This window comes from Emydura macquarii, unplaced genomic scaffold (genome assembly GCF_026122565.2).
Source record: "Emydura macquarii macquarii isolate MOO-44397 ecotype Brisbane River unplaced genomic scaffold, CSIRO-AGI_Emac_v2 contig_1253, whole genome shotgun sequence".
Lineage (NCBI taxonomy): Eukaryota > Metazoa > Chordata > Testudines > Chelidae > Emydura > Emydura macquarii.
Window position 1 is genome coordinate 50972522 of NW_027131390.1, and position 20736 is coordinate 50993257.

The window sequence follows — 20736 nt, forward strand, 5'->3', positions numbered from 1 at the left end:
GTTGCTCTCCTCTGGACTTTCTCCAATTGGTCCACATCTTTTCTGAAAAGTGGTGCCCAGAACTAGACACAAAATTCCAGCTGAGGCCTTATCAGTGCAGAGCAGAGCGGAAGAATTACTTCTTCTATCTTGCGTTCAGCATACCTACTAATACGTCCCAGAATGATGTTCATTTTTTTGCAAACGTTACACTGTTGACTCTCATTTAGCTTGTGATCCAGTCTACCTCCCAGATCCTTTTCTGGAGTCCTCTTTCCTAGGGAATCCATGTTCCATTTTGAATGCAACTGGTTGTTCCTTCCTAAGTGGAGTACTTTGCATTTGTCATTACTGAATTTCATCCTATTTACTTCAGGCTTCATTGCTCCAGTTTGTTGAAATCATTTTGAATTTTGATCCTATCCTCCAAAGTACTTGAAACCACTCCCAGCTTGGTATCATCTGCAAACTATAAGTATACTCTCTATGCCATTATCTAAATCATTTGTGAAGATATTGAACAGAACTGGACCCAGGGTTAATCCCAGTGGGACCCCACTTTATATGTCCTTCCACCTTTACTGTGAACCACCTATAACTACTTCTCTGGGACTAGTTTTCCAACCAGTTATGCACCCATCATACAGTAGCTCCTTCTAGGCTGTATTTCCCTAGTTTGTTTATGAGAAGGTCATGCAAGACAGTATCAAAGGCTTTACTGAAGTCAAGATATTCCGCATCTACCACTTCCCCCCTCCACCATCCACAAGGCTTGTTATCCTGCCAAAGAAAGCTATTAGATTGGTTTGACATTATTTGTTCTTGACAAATCCCTGTTGATTGTTACTTATCACCTTATCATCTTTTAGGTGCTTACAAATTGATTGCTTGATTATTTGCTCCATTATTTTTCTGGGTACTGAAGTTAAATTGCCTGACTGGTAATTCTCCAGCTTGGCCTTAATTCACTTTTTATAGATTGGCACTGTATTTGCCCTCTTCCAGTCTTCTAGAATCTCTCCCATCTTCCATGAGTTTTCTAAGGTAATCGCTAGTAGCTCAGAGATCTCCTCCGTCAACTCCTTGAGTATTCTAGGATGTATTTCATCAGGCCCTGCTGACTTGAAGGCATTTATCTTGTCTAAGTAATGTTTAACTTTTTCTTTCCCTATTTTAGCTTTAGATCCTACCTCATTTTCACTGGTGTTCTCTATGTTAGACATCCAAATCACTACTAACCTTTCTGGTGAAAACTGAAACAAAAAAGTCATTTAGCACTTCTGCCATTTCCACATTTTCTGTGTTGTCTTTCCCCCTTGTTGAGTAATGGACCTACCTTGTCACTGTTTTTTCTCTTGATTCTAATGTATTTCTGGAATGTTTTCTTGTTACCCTATTATGTCTCTAGCTAGTTCAATCTCATTTTGTGCGTTGGCCTTTCTAATTTTGTCCCTACATGTTTGAATTATTTGTTTATATTCATCCTTCATAATGTAACCTACTTTTCACTTTTTGTAGGATTCTTTTCTGAATTTCAGATCACTGCAGATCTCCTGGTTAAACCAGCATGGTCACTTGCCATACTTCCTATCTTTCCTATAGAAAGTGGGATAGTTTATTCTGTGTCCTTAATAATGTCTCTTTGAAAAATTGCCAACTTGATTGGACCCTGTGTTATTCTCTCCCAGTTTGGAGTCTTTGCTATTATTTCTTATATTGAAAAATCATCATCCATGAAGTCCATTGGTATGAAGAGCAGAATGGGATTTTGTCAATAAAATGAAATTTCATTGGAAAATGCTGATTCATTGAAAACAAAACTATTTATGGGAAGGAGTCGGTTGTGACAAATGTTTTGTTTCATAAAAGATTGTCACAATGACCTGTTTTGACATTTTTAAAATGAAAAATTCTGGGTTTTGGTTCAAAATGACTGTTTCAAAATTAAAAAAAAAAAAAAAAACCGCAATAAGCTTAAAGTTAAAATTGAAAGAGAAAACGTTTTGAAACAAAACTATATGATGGATCTGAACTGGTTGATTGACTGTTGGTTAGCAAAAATTTTCAAGATTTTGACTTTTCATCCTGTCAGGATGGGAAAAAATCTCGTAAATTTTCCTAGGCTAGGAAAACCATTTCCAACCCAGCTGTAATTAGTATTACAATAATATATTTGTTTCCCCTGAGTTAATATAGCTTTGTGTAACAAAGTGCATCTATTCATCCTAAATGTATGAAAAATCAAAACTCTTACCAAACTAGGGCTTGTGTGTACATTCCCTCTACCTCCGTCTGTCAGAAAAGAGAAAATCACCCACAGAACTCAGACTAAAAATAAGGTGCACATGTTAAGTGAGGGTAATTAGCCATTGGAACAACTTAAGGATGTGGTTGATTCTCCATCTCTTGAAGTCATTCAATCAAGACTGGGGCCCAGATCCTCAAGGGTTTTAGGCACCTAACTCCCATTGATTTAAAAGGGAATTAGGTGCCTAATTACTTTTCACAAGCTGGGCTGGGGTGTCCTTCTTAAAGATGTACTGTAATTCAAACAGAATGTATGGTCTTGATACAGAACTCACTGGGTGAAATTCTCTGGGGTGTGTAGATCATAACAATTCCTTCTGGCCTTTAAATCTGTGTATCTTTGGTTTTTTTATAGTATGTCTAAATTCAAACAGCCTTTGCTTACTTGGTCGAATAAACATACTTTCCTGGTGGAGTAAGTGACCAGAAGAAATCAAGTACATTATCTTATTAATAAAAAGAGCAGCACTGTTTGTCTGCTACATGCCACATATCCTTGCCTGATTTGTTGCCCTTCATGGGTATTTCACAAAAGTGCCTATTCTGTAACATGACTAATGGCCAGACTGACAGCCCCAAAGACTCTGAAAGGCCTTTATCAAACTGGTGTGGTTTGGGCTGTTGCGGTTGAAGGACCCTTGCCCAGTCATGTCAACATGATTAAACTCTGACTTGAGGGAGCCCCCCAACGTGGGTGACTCAATTCTTGCCTTCACTACTGAGTCTTCCAGTGAAGGTGCCGATTGCTTGGGTGGTTTTTGTGACATGGACATCTGCTAACTTGAAATTGGATGGAGAACACCAACGAGATTCACATACCTAGGTGCTGGAAGCAGAGGTGCTGATGTACCCCCCTGGCTTGAAGTGGTTTCCATCATTCACAGGATTTACAGTTTGGTTCACCGGCTCTCAGCATCCCACTATAGAAATTGTTCCGCATTCCTGTTCACGTAGTCATTCAACAGCAATCAAAAGGAAACTGCTCCCAGTAGCAGTAAGTTGTCATCCCTACCATTCAGTAGGTGACTTCAGTCTCTCCGTCTGCCTCCTTTCAAGAGAGCCAAGTTCCTTCCAGAAAGAAACAAACTCTTGAAGACTACGATGCAGTGCATATAAGTTGTGTACATACAGGCATGTAGAAGGAATGCTTACTGGTGTTTAAAACCCCATTATGAGCAGCAAATGGTTCCCACTTTTCTGGATTTATTTTTTTTTAACTGACAATCCCATTCATATTAAATGTCTACTTTGCAAGCTGATCACCAATATATGGGCTCAGCAGCAGCTGTGTAAATCAGCATTACTCCCCCAGAGTCCGGAGTTCAACACACATTTATACTAATTGAAGCTCTGTGCCAGTGGGGAGGCCCCCTAGCCTAGGAGTTGGGAGACCTGCGTTCAAGTTCCCACTTTGCCACTCATTCTCTGTGTGACTGTGAAACAGTCAGTCCCTTTGTGCTTCAGTTTCCCATCTAGGAAATATGGATAATAGCACTTCCCTACTGCAATGGAATGTTGTGAGGATAAATGCATTAGATTTGTTAAGTGCTCTGACATGTCCGTCTGGTGCTCATGGCTGTCAACGTAATTACTGACGGGGTGGCACTCTGATGAGAATTCAAAGGCGTTTCAGCTGTGCTAGCCACGATCAATTAAGAAGTCAGTTTTTCCAGCTGAAAAATACCCATGCAAAGGCCACAAATTGTGTATTTTGGATGTGTTTGGTTAGCATTCGACCCTTTATATGCAATGTAGATTTGTATTAAAACACTTTTTGTACAGTGCTGAAACAGTGTCCAGCATAACAAACAGTTGATATTCTTTCATGTCTCTGTGTGCATGAAATTGCAGACACTGTTTTGTCAGTAATAGGAAGAAAACAAGTCCTTTAGAGCTCAGACAGTGCTGTTGACAAGACTGAAGGGCTAAGAGTCTCTCATAGAGTAAGACAGAAAATGATTGTGATGTTCAGACAACACTTACTCCCGTTCAGCAGGAAATGAGCTCATAAAATAGCCAAAATATCTCTAAAACAAGGCCTGATATTGCTTAGGACTTGGCATTCTAGGTAATCATTACTTGGAAATGGATGCACCAATACTTTGAAATTCAATGCATTATTTACTAACTAAGGACTGGATTTTGTGAACCTAAGTCAGCCTTGTGAGGACTTAGTCATACCAGTGACCCATTGAAGTCAGTGGGACAATAGGGGTGTGTAAGCACTCCCCAGCATGAAATAAGTTCACAATTTATCCCTAAACTAACAGGTTATTCCTGTCAAACCAATGGTATCTGTATTTATCAAATAATGTCATGGCCTCTGTCGTTAACATGATTACAGCTACAGCTGACCCAACTGTCAGCATTTGTGGTAAACTATGTACGTTGCTTTATAGTCACTAAAGATCTCTAATATCCTATGTTTATTTAAAGAGAACATGCAGCAGTAAAGGATCACATCATTTTGGCTTGTATTTTTGTAGAGACAAACTCTGATTCTCTGTAGTCTCATCATTAGTCATCCAAGTCATACATGTTTGTCTAATATGGCCATTTGAGCTTTATCAGTAAGTGTTATTTTCTCTTCCTCTCTCTTTCATTTATCAGGCAAGCACATTTTTTGGCATTGTGCTGAAGCCTGAACTTAAGGCTGACATGCTTTTCCTGCTTAAAAACAATGTCTATATTTGATGATCATGAAAGATGCAGTTGAGTAGACTAGTAGCCTAGAGCTGACTGTTTCTTTCGGCTGATCGGAATAGGAGGCCCATTCTTCTATGCGCCTCCAAACTGAGCATGACCCTTTCTAGCCAATGGGGAAAAATCAAAACCAGAACACCCGTTGATTGTTCTTGTTGTTGACATTGGTTTAACTCTAGGTATTTGTTGATATCACAGATGCTGGGAGCTCAGTGCCGGCGCTATCAAATGGATTTACCAAGCACCAATATTAGCAGCCATTGGGGTAGGTTTTATACATGCAATTCAGAGTAAACAGTTGATTTTATTTTATTTTTTTAAACTCTCTGGCTTTGCTGTAAAGATACAGGTTCTGAAGTGAGAGTGGAGGGGTGGGGACCAAGGAGCAGGTTATCTCATGTTCTGAACTGAGCCTGAGGCTCTACCAGGAAAAGTGACTTAAGAAATGAAGTTGATAAAAGTGAAGTTTTTCTTAGTGACTCAGATAAACACTCCACATTTCTGATACTTTTCCTAATTATTGAAATCTCTTGAGTCTGCAAAATTGGCTGGAACTTTCCCGAGAACAGGGGCTCTCATGGAATTTCCTGCCTTCTGTCCAGGCCAGGAATAACAATCAGAACAGCCTTTGCCCCAGTATTTAATCTCTTCCTTTATGGGTCCCATCCCGACCCTGGAAGTGCAGAGAAGGGTGAAAATGAAAAGTAATTTAAAACTGAAGTTAATCCAACTTTTTTTTTGAACCTCGGGCGGAATTCATTAAAGTTTAGGGCAAAAATTTTAATTGCTTCTTTTTTTAATTCCAGACTTGAAAACACTTTGTTTATGATTGCTGATAAAAATGATGTTATTCAATTGTTCTCTAAGGGTTACATTTTCAAAATCACTGAAGTCCAATATTCAAAAGGGACACAGGTACTTGGGAGACTTAGCGCATAGCAAGCTGGGGTGTGAATCTACATGATGCTAGCCTGCTGCACGCTAACTCAAAGGAGCTTTTAGCGTGCGGTAGCAGGGTCCCCACAGACAGGATGCATTTGGCTAGGGCACTGTAGATTCACGCCCCAGCTTGCCACACACTAGCTCTCAGTGCAGACGAGCTGTAGATCTCACTGAAAAGATCAGTAGAACACTGGAGCCTAAGTGCTCAGGTCACTTTTAAAAATAGGACATAGGTACTTTTCAAAATTTTACCCTAAATCATTGTACGTGAAAGGTGAGACGGAAGATTCACGTTGCACACAGCCCTTCATGCCTGAGAATATTTGCACACCTACTCTACAGTAAGCCATATGCCTAGAACTCAAATCATATCAGCTGATATTGTAGGGAGGGAAACTCCAGCATGCAGACCTGTTATCAAACGTCTACAGTAAGTGGCTGCTTTTCCTCTCCACTCTAAAATGAATCTGTCGAGCTGCCATTTCCTTAGCCTGGGCTACAGTTTTACAACTGGGTCGGGGGGGGGGATGGATCCGGTGGTACCTGCCCATTCAATGGGTACATTCCTTCCTTGCCTCGACAAGGGGGCAGCCACCACCCGCAGCAGCACCCTCTGTCCTCACACTGCAACTCTAATCCTGGCCCTGTGTGGTGGGAAAGCCCGGGGGTGCGGAACAGAGACGACGCTGGTGGGAAAGGAGCTGGAGGGCAAGCCTGAGCTTGTCCCACATTGGCCTGGCAGCAGCGGCTTCCATCCTGCAGGGCTGAGCCTGGCTCCCCACCCCAGTGCTGTGAGCTGGTGGAGAGGGTCGCAGTGCCGTTCATGATGGAGGGGCGGCCGGGCCACGTGTGAGTGAGTGGCACTGTGACACGCATGTGACTCTGTGCACCATGTCACAATGCCTGGAGCAGGGAGCTGGGCCCAGCCCTGTGGGCAGGAAGCCAACACTACCGTGTGAGAGCACAGTGGGCTCATTTCCCAGCCCTGTGTGAAAAGATGGCACACGTACACCTGGAGGCCACTGCTGCAGGGGCGGGGGATGGTCTTTCCTCCCCGTCCCCCCCAATTAGCTCTGCTTACTGCTTTTGCTGTCTTATCCTCTCACAATAAATAGAAAAGAGCATTTTAGTGGCACAGGCGTTTGTTTAAGACAAACTAATCCTGTGTATTTTTGTTATAAATTGCTACTATACTAGTCAATGAGAACTCGTCCTTCACTAAATTACTGGCATAACACCATGCTGCAGACACAACTGTCCTCACATTATGCACTGCAGAAAAAAGCTGGACAGAAAAACCAGGGAAGGGACAAAAGCGTTAATGGGCAGGAAGAACGTGCCGATGTTTCACAACATATACTAGAAATGAAAGATTCTTTTTGCAATTTCATTTCCAGGGCCCATTTCCTCTTCTTGAATTTTAGCCCTTTAACATTTCATGTTTAAGGAAATGTCTGCAAAGTTCAGCCTGGGAAAGTGATGTGTAGCAAAAGGGGCCCAGTCATGCTGATCTTTCATGCGTGAAACCTTCCTTGAAACTACTCGGAGTCTGCTATGAAGGTAGATTCTTTAGAGGGGGATAATGCTAATGAGGCCATACTTTTGATATTCGAATTGTAGAGAATAAAAATAATTCATTGGGGTATCCACAATGGCCCAGGTCCTGGGGAGCCTTGCACAATCAGAGTATTGCATTGTGCACTATTCTTTGTGCTTCTAACTTGGAACACAAATAAAAAACTTAGTAATAATCTGACAGCTGGACCTGCCAATTTTCATGCATCTCATGTGACTAATCACAGGTCTATATTTATACAGAATCAGTGCTTCATAAATATCATTCATCCCAGTTTTTGATACACGTGAAAATACCTGATAATTATCATTTGAACAATATATTCAAATACAGAACTAAAAACTGTCATTTATCAATGCATAGTGAAAACAAGAATTATGTCTCCATTATTCCACTAATTAATTTGGCCCATAAAACCAATATTATAGTTATACAAAATATATCTGTACATTCCCTTGACATAATTTAAAAATACATAAAAAATAATTCCCAAACATAACTAACAAGCAGCAGTGCAATCCAGTATAACTCACGATAGCAATCCCAGTATATTAAAAATGTAAATACCCTTTCCCCACCAATACGTCACTAAAGATTAACTTTGCAACATGCCGTGATGATCAGTAGTAGATTTTTTGGGGTGGTGGGGTTTGGGGGAAGGCTTTTTAGGAAATTGAACATTTTCATGACTTTTTTTTTCTCCCAAATAGTTCTGCTGTTTTGAACAAAATTAGAAAACAAAAATGTAGCTTTTTAATTTGTTTTTGAAATTTGATTTATTCTTCTTCATTTTGACAAAACGGGAACAAAAGGTAAGACAAGGGGGGGAAGTCCCAAATCAAAAATGTTCAGTAAAAATGTTAATGAAAAACTTTGGAATAACCCATCTAAACCAGCTGAACATATGATACTGTGATATTTTCATGCCCTGTTTTCCACTTTTTGACCATCGCTACTGATCAGATTGGTCTGTTTTGGATTATTGGGTTGGGATTGAATTCCAAAACTATGAGACCAGAAAGCACCCAGCCAACAGCCCCTTCTTATTTATACCAGCGTAGCTTTAACTTCAACACCTCTGCCGAGCTCAGCTATGTACTGTGCAGAGCCAGCTGTGACACCATAAAAACACATGAAAATGGGATTTTTTTTAAAGAGCTGCTGCATCTTGAATTTTCATTGTGTGTCATTCTAACCTGTCAAAGATGCTTCTGTAAGTGAGACACATGCATCCTTACAGTTAATTTTGTTTGCTTCAGCAGAAGCAGAAAAACAATCCTTAGAGGAGGGCATTTGCTTCTTCTGTTATTTTATATCCTCCTTCATCTCTAGACTCACTTATTTCTCCTGCCTTGTCCTCATCAAAATTCACTATTAATGACCGCAGCACTGCAGCGATAGCCAGAGTCACTTGTCTTGAAAGGTATTGTAATAAATGATCACATTTGTCCAGACATTAAAATCTACTTTTCAGAATCATCTGTGATTTAAGGCTTTTAGATATCTCATTGAAATGTGCTTAAACTGAGAGTCTAAGTACTAGACATGGCCCCTAGTTATTAGCCACTTCTGCACTTGACACCAATCTTTTTATTATAATCAGAATGACACTTTGGTGGGTTTCCAGAGTCATCCCTTTTACTGGACTCAAGACACATCTGTAGAAAGCTAAGTGTTATGACAGGTTGGTACAGGAGATCTGGAGTCCAAGCGAGTTTGCTTCCCAGATGAGAAGGAGCATGGCAGTTTCAACTTAGCTTCAAGAACATGATGGTCAGCATTGCAAAATCATGGGACTGAGCCCTCAGAAGAGTGGAAGAAGTTTGAGAGGAGAAGACCAGCTGCATGGAGAGAACTGCGTGGGGAATCATGTATGCTAATCCTGGATTTAGCAAGCTACTGTCTCTCACCCCAAAACAGCAGTGAAAATGTGGCAACACAGATTTCCAGGCAGCTTGGACAGCCTGCGCAAGGGTCTGTGCCACCATGTCTTCACTGCTATTTGTAGATGCACTCGCTAATTTAAAGCTAGAATAAATATGCCTACCTGTGCTGCAGTTCACCTTGAACTGTGGTGTAGACATACTCTCAGTATTTGTACCTAGCACAATGGTGTGCCAATCAGAGTTGGGGCCACTAAGCACTACTTTAATACATATAAATAATATCATTAATGTTGCCCCATAACAAAATTTTATTATCAAACACACAGATTGCAAGCTAGTTATTTCTTTTGTCTCTAGAAGAGAATATGGGATTTTTTTTTCCAGATCCAAACTCCTGTTTGCTGTCTGAGTACAAAAGCCACCAAGTTCTATGACCCAGATATTATAACTGATGCATTGGTTTGTTTTCAAATCATTCTGGAAATATTTCAGGAAGTCCAAATAACAAACAAACAAACCAACTTAAAATCTGAATGGGAGAAATGAAAACAAATAGAACATTTTTTAAAAAGTACACAGCCTGGAAACCAAAAACAATACCATCAAAATGAAAGATTTAAAAAAGAAAAATTAATCACCTTTTTCATATTTCTTTTCTTTGGTTACTGAAAATTTAGTCTAACTTACACTGATGTAAAAGAGGAGTAACTTCACTAAATTCAATGGAACCTGAGTCTCATTTCCACTATGGCTCCTCTTCATCTCTTTGGCAATGTAAAGTAGATGTAAATTCCCCTTTATTCCCACTTTTTACAGTGGTGTAAAAGGGTCTTAAGAGTAAAGGAGAGTCATGCCCAGTAATGTACATCAGTGTAGAACTTGCGTAAATGAGATTGGAATCAGGTCAATGATTCATAGATTCATAAGGCCAGAAAGGACCATTGTGGCGATCTAGTCTGACTGCCTGCATAACACTGGCCATAGAACTTCAAAGAATTAATTCTTGCTTCAAGTCCAATAGCTGTGCTTGAACTAGGGAATATCTTTTAGAAAAACGTGAAATCTTGATTTAAAAAAATGCTAGTGATGGAGGATGAATCACATGCCTGGGTATCTTTATAAGCACTGGAACCAGGGTCCCCTATGTACTGTTTTAACTGTGTACTATTTAGAATTGCTGTAGAAACAAGGAATTGCCAGAAAAGAGTGGGATAGATCCTCCCTGGCAGTATACTCTACTTCAATTAAGTGTTTTGAGTGTAGTCAATTCATTCTTTTGGCATCAATTTGGAGATGTTTCACCACGTTTCAAGGTGAAAGTAGCAGTAATGTGCGTCTAGAAATTGCCATGCTTATGTCAGGGAGGGCTTCCTTTCTTCAAGCCCTGATTCTATAGCTTCAGTAATATCTGACTGAACTGTTCATATATGATGCTGTCCAATTCTTGAGCTGATTCTTCTCCCATGTCACCAGTCTCGCTCCATTAATTTCAATTTAATTACGTCTGATTTAAACCACTGTAAGTGACAGGAGAATCAGGCTCAGGCTGTGTGAATTGGCGCCCTTCACTTAGACTCTGAAGGACCGACAGGAACAAGGAATTCCAAAGCCTTTCACCAAGATCCACCTGCCTCCACATCCTAACTAGGAGCTGTTACCCTGCTTATTTCAGATGTCATAGTGGCAATCAAGGCTTGGTCCAAAGCCACTGAAGTGAAAGGGAAAATTCGCCCATTGACTTACTGGGCTTTGTAAAGAAGGGGTCTGACAGGTCGCTCAGATTTGAAAGTTTCCTAACAAATCTTGTTTGATTCATGTGGATCAGCGTGCTCCTTAATGGTACTCAAGCCTATCACTGCAAGTGTTTCTACTGGCAATATGCTGTTGTGATCAAGTAGGATTCCAGGTAGTGATTAAAAAAAGACCTAGTATACTCTCAATTTCAACCCTTTGGCAGCATAGTGTATGATCACCTGGCAGAATATACCTTGGATTTTAAACTGACACTACAACCATTTGATTATTTGTTTGTTCACAATCAACATCTAATTCTGTGGGAGGGATTAGCTGATGTGATAATGTATGCTTGGGACCATGGAATAGAAAATTGTTTATATGCCTAATAAAGGCAGGAGGTGTAGTCAGGATTTTTAAATGACACCACACCACAGAAATCTTGCCAAAGCTGCACTTGAAGTGGGTGGTTTGCAAATGAAAGCCATAATACTGGCAGAGTACTTACAGGGGAAACAATATAAAATAAACAGTGACAACAGGGCTTCCTGGGAAGCATAGAAAAATTACACTGGTCTGAAGTGTAGGACTTGCCATGTCCCCGTGCTCAAGCAATGCCCAAAAATCTTCCCCAATTCAACGGGACCTGTTTTAAGGTGCAGTATCTCCCAAACCCCCTGCACTGGAAACAAATGCCAGAGAGCTTTAGGAAGCTGGGATTTGTCCACTGCCAGCTATACTCATCCTGGCAAGACTGAGGACATCAGCCCTTAAAACAATCCCAATTAAAACAGCCCTTAAAACATGATACCGATCTGGCTTTTGTTTCTGCTCACATTCTGTTGTGGTTTGAGCTGCTGCTATGTTGCAAACAGAGTTAGATGTTAAGGCCCAGAGTTGCTGAACTGTGCTTAGTGCAAGTGCACAGGGAGATGAGGGGCAAAGGTAGCATTAAGCCATCTCCCTGATCATGGTGGTCAATGGGCATTGGTCCTCTTCCCTTAAACCCAGTGTCTATGACCCCAAGAGGCCAGCACAGCCATGATCCCTTTTTCCTGGCTATATCACTACACTAAAGACAGGAAGGGTTGACATAGGAGTGTCTACATCAGCTCTTTGCCACTCAAGAATTCCTCCCTCCCCCACCAGGTAGCCAGTTAAGATAACTTCAAGTCCACTTTGCATCTCTGGAGAAGCCTCCAGGCCAGTGAATCTATCTGGCCCTAAAGCTTTACAGTAATAGAAAGCATGGGATCCCCTCATTAACACCTCACTAATACCTGACTTTAATGATTAACACATGTCAGAATTGAAGTGGTTTAATCTGGCATAGTTGACTTCAACAGAACTGAAAATCTGGCCCACCCATGATGATCAAAATGATGTGATATCTCACAACTAGCTGGGGCCAGGAGCTTTGTCATCCTAGCACAGACATTTTCAGAACCAGTACCTTTTCCAAGTAATGCCATGTACCAGTGATCAGAAATATATAATTTTATTCTTGCTGCAGGTTTCCCAGGATATATGTGGCAAAATGGTCTCAATTGTTTTTGTGCTTATGTTAATGAATACATTATTTCCAACCTCCAAAAGTTTGAATGGCTGCCTGCAAGATAGCTAACTCTGTTTGTGTCTCTGTAATACCTCTCTGTACTTTACAGCTGAACTTCATTCTGTTCCTGAATACCGTGCGGGTTCTGGCAACCAAAATCTGGGAGACTAATGCTGTTGGGTATGACACAAGGAAACAATACAGGTAAAGCCCTGGATTGGATTTTGTTTAACAACATGTTGATGGTATTTTTTGCAGAAAGGGATGCTTTAAACATAATATGAATCACTTACAAGTCTCAAAGGGTGATGCAGCCTTTGAAGCGTAGCTTCTGGGAGACTTTGGGATTGATGGATTGTTTTGCTACATTCATTTGAAATATCTTGGTTTTGTAAATTCATCTTCTGGACTGCGCAGGCAGGCAAATTCATCTTTCATGTGGGCATTTTTGAAAAATGTTCATTCATTTATTCATTAATCTAGATCTATCCAGCAGCAGCTATGACTCTAGGCACACCTAACCATAACTAAACATTACTTAATATCACATACACACAAATACTTGCAGAATTCTTATAGAGCTTTACTCTCAAAATCCCTGCTTATCCTTATAACCACTGAGCCACTACCACTCAGAACCCAGGTCAACCCATTGATCTACCCCTCCTCCAAACACCCGAGAAAACAGATGGGTCTAGCAGGGTTAACAATTTCTGGGGGCTGGAAAATCAAGGCAAGAGATTGCATTCCAAACTGAGCACCCAACCTAGAGAACAAGACCTCTACCTTTAAATCAAGCAAGGTCAAGCACCTCCACTGGGTGAGAGGTGGTGTCTCAGTTAACCAAGTCCCAAACCAGTGAAGGACTGTCACACTGTCTGGAGTGATTCACAACTGTGAGTGCCAACCTCAGAGCAGACTGTCAAAAATGAGGGCAGTCACTGCAGATGTTGTATAATTAGATTTCACCAATCAAGTAACAAATTTGATCTCCTGAAGCTCTCTACCAGTCTTACCATAGAGTCGCAGACAGTCCCTGGGGCATTCCACTCTATCTTGCCACCCAGGCAAACTGGACTTAATGATAGTTGGTTGCCATATACCACAGATCACAAAAGATTCAGGTTGCTTCCAGTCCCAAGAGACCAGTCACTTACGCCAGGTTAATTTGTCACATCTCACACAAAGACAATGCTTGTAGCCAATCCTATAGTGAACTAAGGGCTAATCTACACTTAAAACTTAGTGGCACAGCTGTGCCGCTGTAAGAACACCTGTGTTATGTTGACAGGAGAGACCTCTCCCACCAATATAATAAAACCACCTAAACGAGTGGCGGTAGCTATGTTGGAGGGAGAGCGTCTCCAGCCGACATAGCACTGTCCACACAAGGGCTTATACTGGCAAAACTGATCTCGCTCAGGAGGTGTGTTCTTCACACCCCTGAGCGAAAAAAGTTTTGCTGGCATAAGTACTAATGTAGACAAGGCCTAACGGAGGATTTATTAACTAAGAAAAGGAATGAGAGAGTTATTTACAGGTTAAAGCAGGCAAGCATATATACAACGAGTTACTGTCTATGGTTCTAAAAGGTGACAGAGTTGTAGTAATCCGTCAAAACTGAATGCCTTGTAGGGCTGACCCTGGGGATCCTCTGTTTCATAGCTCCAGCCCCGTGAGAGTCCAAACAGCAAAAGAGAGAAAAAATGTTCTTGTTCATTATCTTTATTTCCTTCTTCCAGAATTCAAGCTGATGGGACAAGCCCTTTTGCATATAGCCTCTTCAGGGGTGTGAAGGGGCAAATAACAAAGTCTTTGTATGGTGATGTTCCACAATGGCCCATTTAGTTTTGATAGCCTTCTTAATGAGCAGGAGATGATTCCTTCTGTCAGCTTCAGGCCAAACGTTTTTGACAGCTATAAAGCAAACACTTAAATATCACCTTATAGCATGTGATAAAGATATTATAAGGGAGATTAATGCATGCAGATATTTACAAGCATTTCATAAAGTCTAAATACTAAGCATGTTGCTGTAAGTTCAACACCCATCTTTGCCAATTCTAACAACCAGGTGAGCTGGACCGGTTTCCAGCAATGAAACAGGCAATGCTCAGGCAAAAATGCAATGCTAAGGCATAAAGCCTTGACAAGAGCCAGCACCTGGTCTGCCAGCTTCACAAGGGCATTATAATTAAAATCTATAATATAATTAAAGCTCCATCTGGGAATGAATAGGCAACCAATTCAGACTCTGGAGCACTGGAGTAACGTACGTTCCGCATGGTGCCCTGCTTAACAAGTGCTTGGCCACGTTCTGCACTAGCTTCAGTTTCTAGTTGATCTCTGTTTGCAGCCTCATGTAGTGTGAATTACAATAAACTATTCCTTAGGTGACAAAAGTGCAGATGAATATGGAAAGGCCTGCATCAGAAAAGAAAGGTTACATCTTCCTTCCCACCACCTGCCAATGGGAAAAGCATTAATGGCTGTTGCAGTTGTCTGAGTAGCCAGCTATGTAGTGGCACAGAAATTGCAAAGCTATATTGAAAACGGTGGTCCCTCAGTTGGGATACCAATATTATGTCAGCCAGTCTTCTGACTCCAATATTATATAAACACCCCTAACCAAGGGAGCACCTCTTCCATTTTTTGGAAGAGTTTGAAACTGATCCCTGCTGGTGCTTCCTGGGGTGCAAGCTACCCCAAAAATAGACAGGGTGGGATGGGGAGGTTGTGAGACCACGCTCCCAGCCTCCACTACAGTGGGCAGCGGAGCCAGCCAGCCATGCAAGGGAGTATATACTGCATCCTTGGAAGGGATGAAGGGATAGGCACACTTCCACTGTGCCTCTTGGAGTTGCCGTACTTCATAGTTCTCTCACTGAGGTGGTGCAGCTGCGAGCCACACCCTATTGAAGGGTTCTTGCTGCAAGCCACGGTAAAGTCCTTAATTTGTATTGTTTTCTTGGAAATGTCCATTTCCGTTGAACTAAACTCTCCCTGGGCTCATGAGTTTGTAGGCATTTCACATAAGAAAAAAGAACTTTTGCTTTTTCAAGATGAAGTGTAAAAGCTCTCACGGGTCTAATTTAATAGAAATACACTCGTGTACCACATTGCATTAGTGTCGCTAATTCAGGTAGTAAATACGTGCTGAAGGAGTGACAGCTGCAGTACAAATCACCTTTGCTGGGGTATGTTTTGGGGACAGAATCGAGTGGGACTTGAATGTTTTATGCTGGATTGGGAAAATGTAATTATCCTATAGTGCCTCCAGGGCTTCTCTTATGCTGGAAAAAGATTAGCTAAAAACAAAATACGAAGTCATTATTCTGAATGAGGTTAAAAAGTCAACAAATTCGTTAGATGTAGTCTTAATGAGTCTACAAGATCGCCTTCCTGCAATCCACTCTAATTCATATAATGAATGTTTTTCTTGTAACTCTCTAACAGGAAACTAGCAAAGTCCACTTTGGTTCTGATCCTGGTCTTCGGCGTGCATTATATTGTCTTTGTGTGTCTACCGCACACATTCACTGGGCTGGTGTGGGAGATCCGAATGCACTGTGAGCTCTTCTTCAACTCTTTCCAGGTGCGAGATGCTCTGTCCTTCTCATACCTTACCCCTTCTTTCTGTCTCTCTGCTGACCCTTGACACTATGTAACACTGTAATTTTGATGCAAAAGGCAAATCACATTTTTACAGAGCTCTGACAGGGTCGGTCTTTGATTTCTTAAATCCAGCAGCAGCAGGGGCTCTGCGTGTTCGTTGCCCTTTACAGAATAAAACAGTACACCTGCTCCTCTCTGTTATTTACTGCAGGAAGTACTGTGATGACTATATCCTGAGTGTGTTTCTCTTCTGCAGTATTTTTGTGATTAAAATAATTGTCTTTTTGTTTCCCAGTTAGGGAAGTTATGCTTCAGGGATGAAGATCTTGAGTTTAGTCTACTTTTCTATAATATGGATTCAATTACTATGCCAACTGGGTGCACATAACCACAAGATAATGTAGACTCAAGATTACAAAGAAAACAGACATTGTAGATATTAATCTGAAGATAGTAGAGAACAGAACTGATTGGTTGGAAATTTTACATTGCAATAATTTTCCAACAGAAAATGCCCTTTTTTGCAAAAATCAAAATTTTCTCTAGGAAAATTTCAGTTTTGCCAAAAATATTTGATTGTCTGTCAGGAAAATGTAAATGATGGTTCTCCAACTGCCTGCATGGAAGTGTCTTGTCAATTTCACATTCTTCCTGCAAAAGGGATTCCGGCTAATGGAAAAATTCCATTTTGATTCTCCTGAAAGGGAATTTTTCTGGAAGTCTCTTCTCACAAAACATTTCACTTTTATTCTTTTACTTTCTGTCCTGATTTGAGTCAAAAAAAAAATTTCTAGAATGTGAAATATTTCATGGGAAGGGGTTTCCATTTTCCAGCCAGCTCTACTTGGAAGAGTATCTATCTTCCATCTTCTTTATCTAGGGGTTGTGTTAACAACAGATACAACTTTTCAGGGTGTAGCTAAAATAACATGGAAACAGGAATGAACTTGGAAGACTTTGAGAAATGGTAAACTTCATTACTACGTTTAACATGAGTTAGGCGTGCTAAAATTTATCTGGAAGAAGACATACATTTGACATGCTTGTTCGCATGGCAATTATCCCTTAATGATCTCTTCTTTCTTATCCTTCAGGGTTTCTTTGTTTCGATCATCTATTGTTACTGCAATGGAGAGGTAAGTTAAAAGCATGGATTGGATGAGGCTACTAATGAAAATCACTGAGTGACAGAAAGGGAGATTTTCTACAGAATATAATAAGAAAGTGGTTACAAGTTAGCTCTTTGTGCCTACAGTTAAAAGTAGCTACTGAGCAACTCTTAAATGGATAGTGTCAGGCAGCTGGTGCCGCACATTGTTGTGAATTATAAACTAGAACAATTTTTGTCTGGATTTGAACAGTGAGTTCTTTGCAATGTGGCAACTGTTGCAAAACTGACTAGTGATATCATTGTGCCAACTGAGAGAAATGACATGCATGATGAAATGTAAATGCAATGTTTAAAAGGTCTTTCAAGCAAGGTGACATTAGTGACACAGGGCCAAATTCTGATGCTCTTACTTCATTAACACCTCACTCCAATGGTCCCTTCTGGTTTTATAATCTGAATCTATGATTACAGTAGGATTGCTCTTGGAGAAAGGTGTTGTACAATTTGAGAAAGGGAATTAAAATCTGGCTGTTTGGTGATGACATTTGTTTGGGTATTTTGGATTTTTCTTAAGGATTTGCACATTATTTTTAACCTGATTTTACACAGTTGGAGGGGCTTCAGACCTGTGAATTTTCAGAATGGTGCTTTAAAGGGAAGATAGTTAAAGGTTTCCTGTAGATATTGACTCCCCACCATTATCATTTTTTGCATTAGCTGTTTATTGATTGATTTTGTTTTTCCCTCTGGAAGGTTCAGACTGAGATCAAGAAGACTTGGACTAGATGGAACCTGGCTATTGACTGGAAAAGGACGACTCCATGTGGCAATTACAGATATGGCTCCGTCCTCACCAACATGACCCACAGCACCAGCAGCCAGTCTCAGATGGTGGCCAGCTCCCGCATGGTTCTGATTTCCAGCAAAGTCTGCAGAAATGCCGCTAGGCAAAATGACACACACATGAATTTGCCAGGGTACGTTAGAAGCAACTCTGAACAGGAGTGTGTGCACCACTGGGTCCATGAAGAGGCCAATGAAGATGAAGAGAAGCAGGTCGATGACATATTGCTGAAGGAGTCCCTGAGACCACAGGCTAGTAGCAAAGACCCTGAGGGGAACAGAGGAGAAATGGAGGAGGCTCTGTGAACAGTCATGAACATCCATGGGCAAGTCCAATATAAAACGGGTTGAATCCTCTCATGATACTGGCAGCTGCTAATATCTGTCTACTGTCTTGAGCCAATCTCAGTAAGATCTTGGTCAATGATGAAACTCGATTTACAAGGACTTTGGACTTACATAAGGCTTCTGACTACGCAAAATGGATTCTATACCACAAATGTCAAAGGCACAAAGAAGTGAATTTTTAGCAAGAAGCTTTATACACTATAAAACTAAATTATTTTGATGTTCAGTCACTCTTTCTACGCTTACACTGCCTGCATTACACAAACTCTTCACAGCAGACACGCCTGAGATGTTTTCTGCACTGGTCTTCTAAGGCATATGAAGGTGACTCATGCATTTGTACACCTTAAAAGAAAAGGGGAATGGATAGATATCAGAAGGTTTACACTATATACATTCAAAGGGATTCTCTGGATTCTAAAAATGTCCTTGCTATAAATCCCAGCGTGGGGAAAATCCTAAAAGGGTTTCCACCCAGTTTCTTGTGAACTTTGATTTCAAAGTTGAATGCTTCAAATCATTTATTTAAACTGAGATGCTACATATGTCTGATTATTTATACTATTGCTTTTGTTTGTTTTACGGAAACATCCAAACCAAAACCTCATATACTATGTGACCTGAAAAGACATCCCTTGCTGCATGCACTGAACTCTGCAGTGAATTGAGAATTAAGTGGCAATACTAACTGAATATGAAATCAGTTGATAACCTTCTGTGTAACTGAAATCATTCTTAAAAGGTGCACCACAGTGTTTAAATGTAATTAGTGCACTGTAATGGAGGAATGTTTCCTGCTGTATGTTGTCCTCTGAAAGACTTTGATGTTGGACAGTGAATAGGATTGTGGCCACTGAATCTTCATTAAAAGAGGCTGTGATCAGGTTAATACAGGCCTGCACTACTCCAGCCAGCTTTCGCACTGTGTCAAAAGCACTTTCATTATACACATCAAGGTCTTTGCAGATATTTACTTCCTGTTGGCCAACTTTGGTCCATAGATCCTTCCGCTGAGATCAAATTCTTCCACTGGCACACAATCCCACTCCATTCTTCCAGGGATTTCCAAGTGCAATAGTGGAATTCTGTTCCAGTGGGGATTAGATGCACACGCTGGCAGTTGCCTTCTTCAAGTCTCTCCACAGCTCCTCCAAGTGCCCCCTTCTGGCATGCTTCTGCTATCCAGCCTATTTTTCATTGCTTCCCGGAGGAACTACTGTGTCAAGTGCAGAAGAGGCAGTTCAGCTCAGATGTGGTGATGGACAGCAGTATAACAATCTGATAGAATAGTTTAGGAGCTGCTGCATGCTTCTGAATCTTGGGCCAGGTGGGGGGAACTCAGCAGAGAGCCCCTAGATAGACTTTTTCCAGCTTTTCAGTCATGCTTAAAGCTTCTCATTTATTTCACTCTCTGTGACCTATCAAATCTCTCTCAGAGATTCTTAGTCATTAAAAGGATCCCTCTTCCTATCCAGGTATTCTGTGGTTAAAAGCTCAAATTCCCCTCATTGAGCCTATTAACTAGCCAGTAAACCTTATAGTTAGGGGAATAGACAAGAGGGTATTGTAGTTCTTTCTCACCTCTCCGATATTATCCATGATATTGACTAATTCTGAAGTCCTTGTACAGTCAGCTAAAGCATTCTTCACATCTCTGTACCATAAATGTCCTATACATTAGTGACAGCTCAAATGAGGACTGATTCTATAAAAGCAATTCATTCTTTTGCTAAGGAATTCTCAGTACACCTCTTCCTGTTGTGATTTTTGCGGTCATTTATTGTATGGTATGGGCCTGATCCAAAGCCTAATGACCTTAATGGAAAGATTTCTGTTGGCTCCAAAACGAGCTTTGGCTCAGGCCCCTATACTGCTGTCACTATGATAGTTCTGACTATATTTTATCCTGAGACACTTTTCACATTATTTCTTGTGAAATCATGTGTTCTACCCTCTTTTTTTTATTTTTTTTTTTTATTTTGCAGAGCTGTTTATCTCCGACACAGGGTAACATTGACAGGGGAATGTGTACATCTGCTGTTCCTGAACCCCAGTCTATGTAGAATTCCCCATAGGGGAAACCATACTTTTCCTTAAGCATTGTCCGGAGGAAACACTTTTCCATTTCTGTGAATAA

General features: G+C 40.8%; 1 protein-coding gene across 1 annotated transcript in view; it reads left to right on the forward strand.

Annotated features, from left to right (window-relative positions):
• Positions 1–19520, forward strand: part of PTH2R (parathyroid hormone 2 receptor) — an 83189-nt gene extending 63669 nt beyond the window's left edge. Inside the window, exons 10-14 of the mRNA XM_067548745.1 lie at positions 5188–5254; positions 12792–12886; positions 16139–16277; positions 17392–17433; positions 18162–19520. Of these exons, the coding sequence (XP_067404846.1) occupies positions 5188–5254; positions 12792–12886; positions 16139–16277; positions 17392–17433; positions 18162–18557 (739 nt within the window). The 3' untranslated portion in view covers positions 18558–19520. The remainder of the gene's footprint in view (positions 1–5187; positions 5255–12791; positions 12887–16138; positions 16278–17391; positions 17434–18161) is intronic.
• The last annotated feature ends 1216 nt before the right edge of the window (positions 19521–20736 follow it).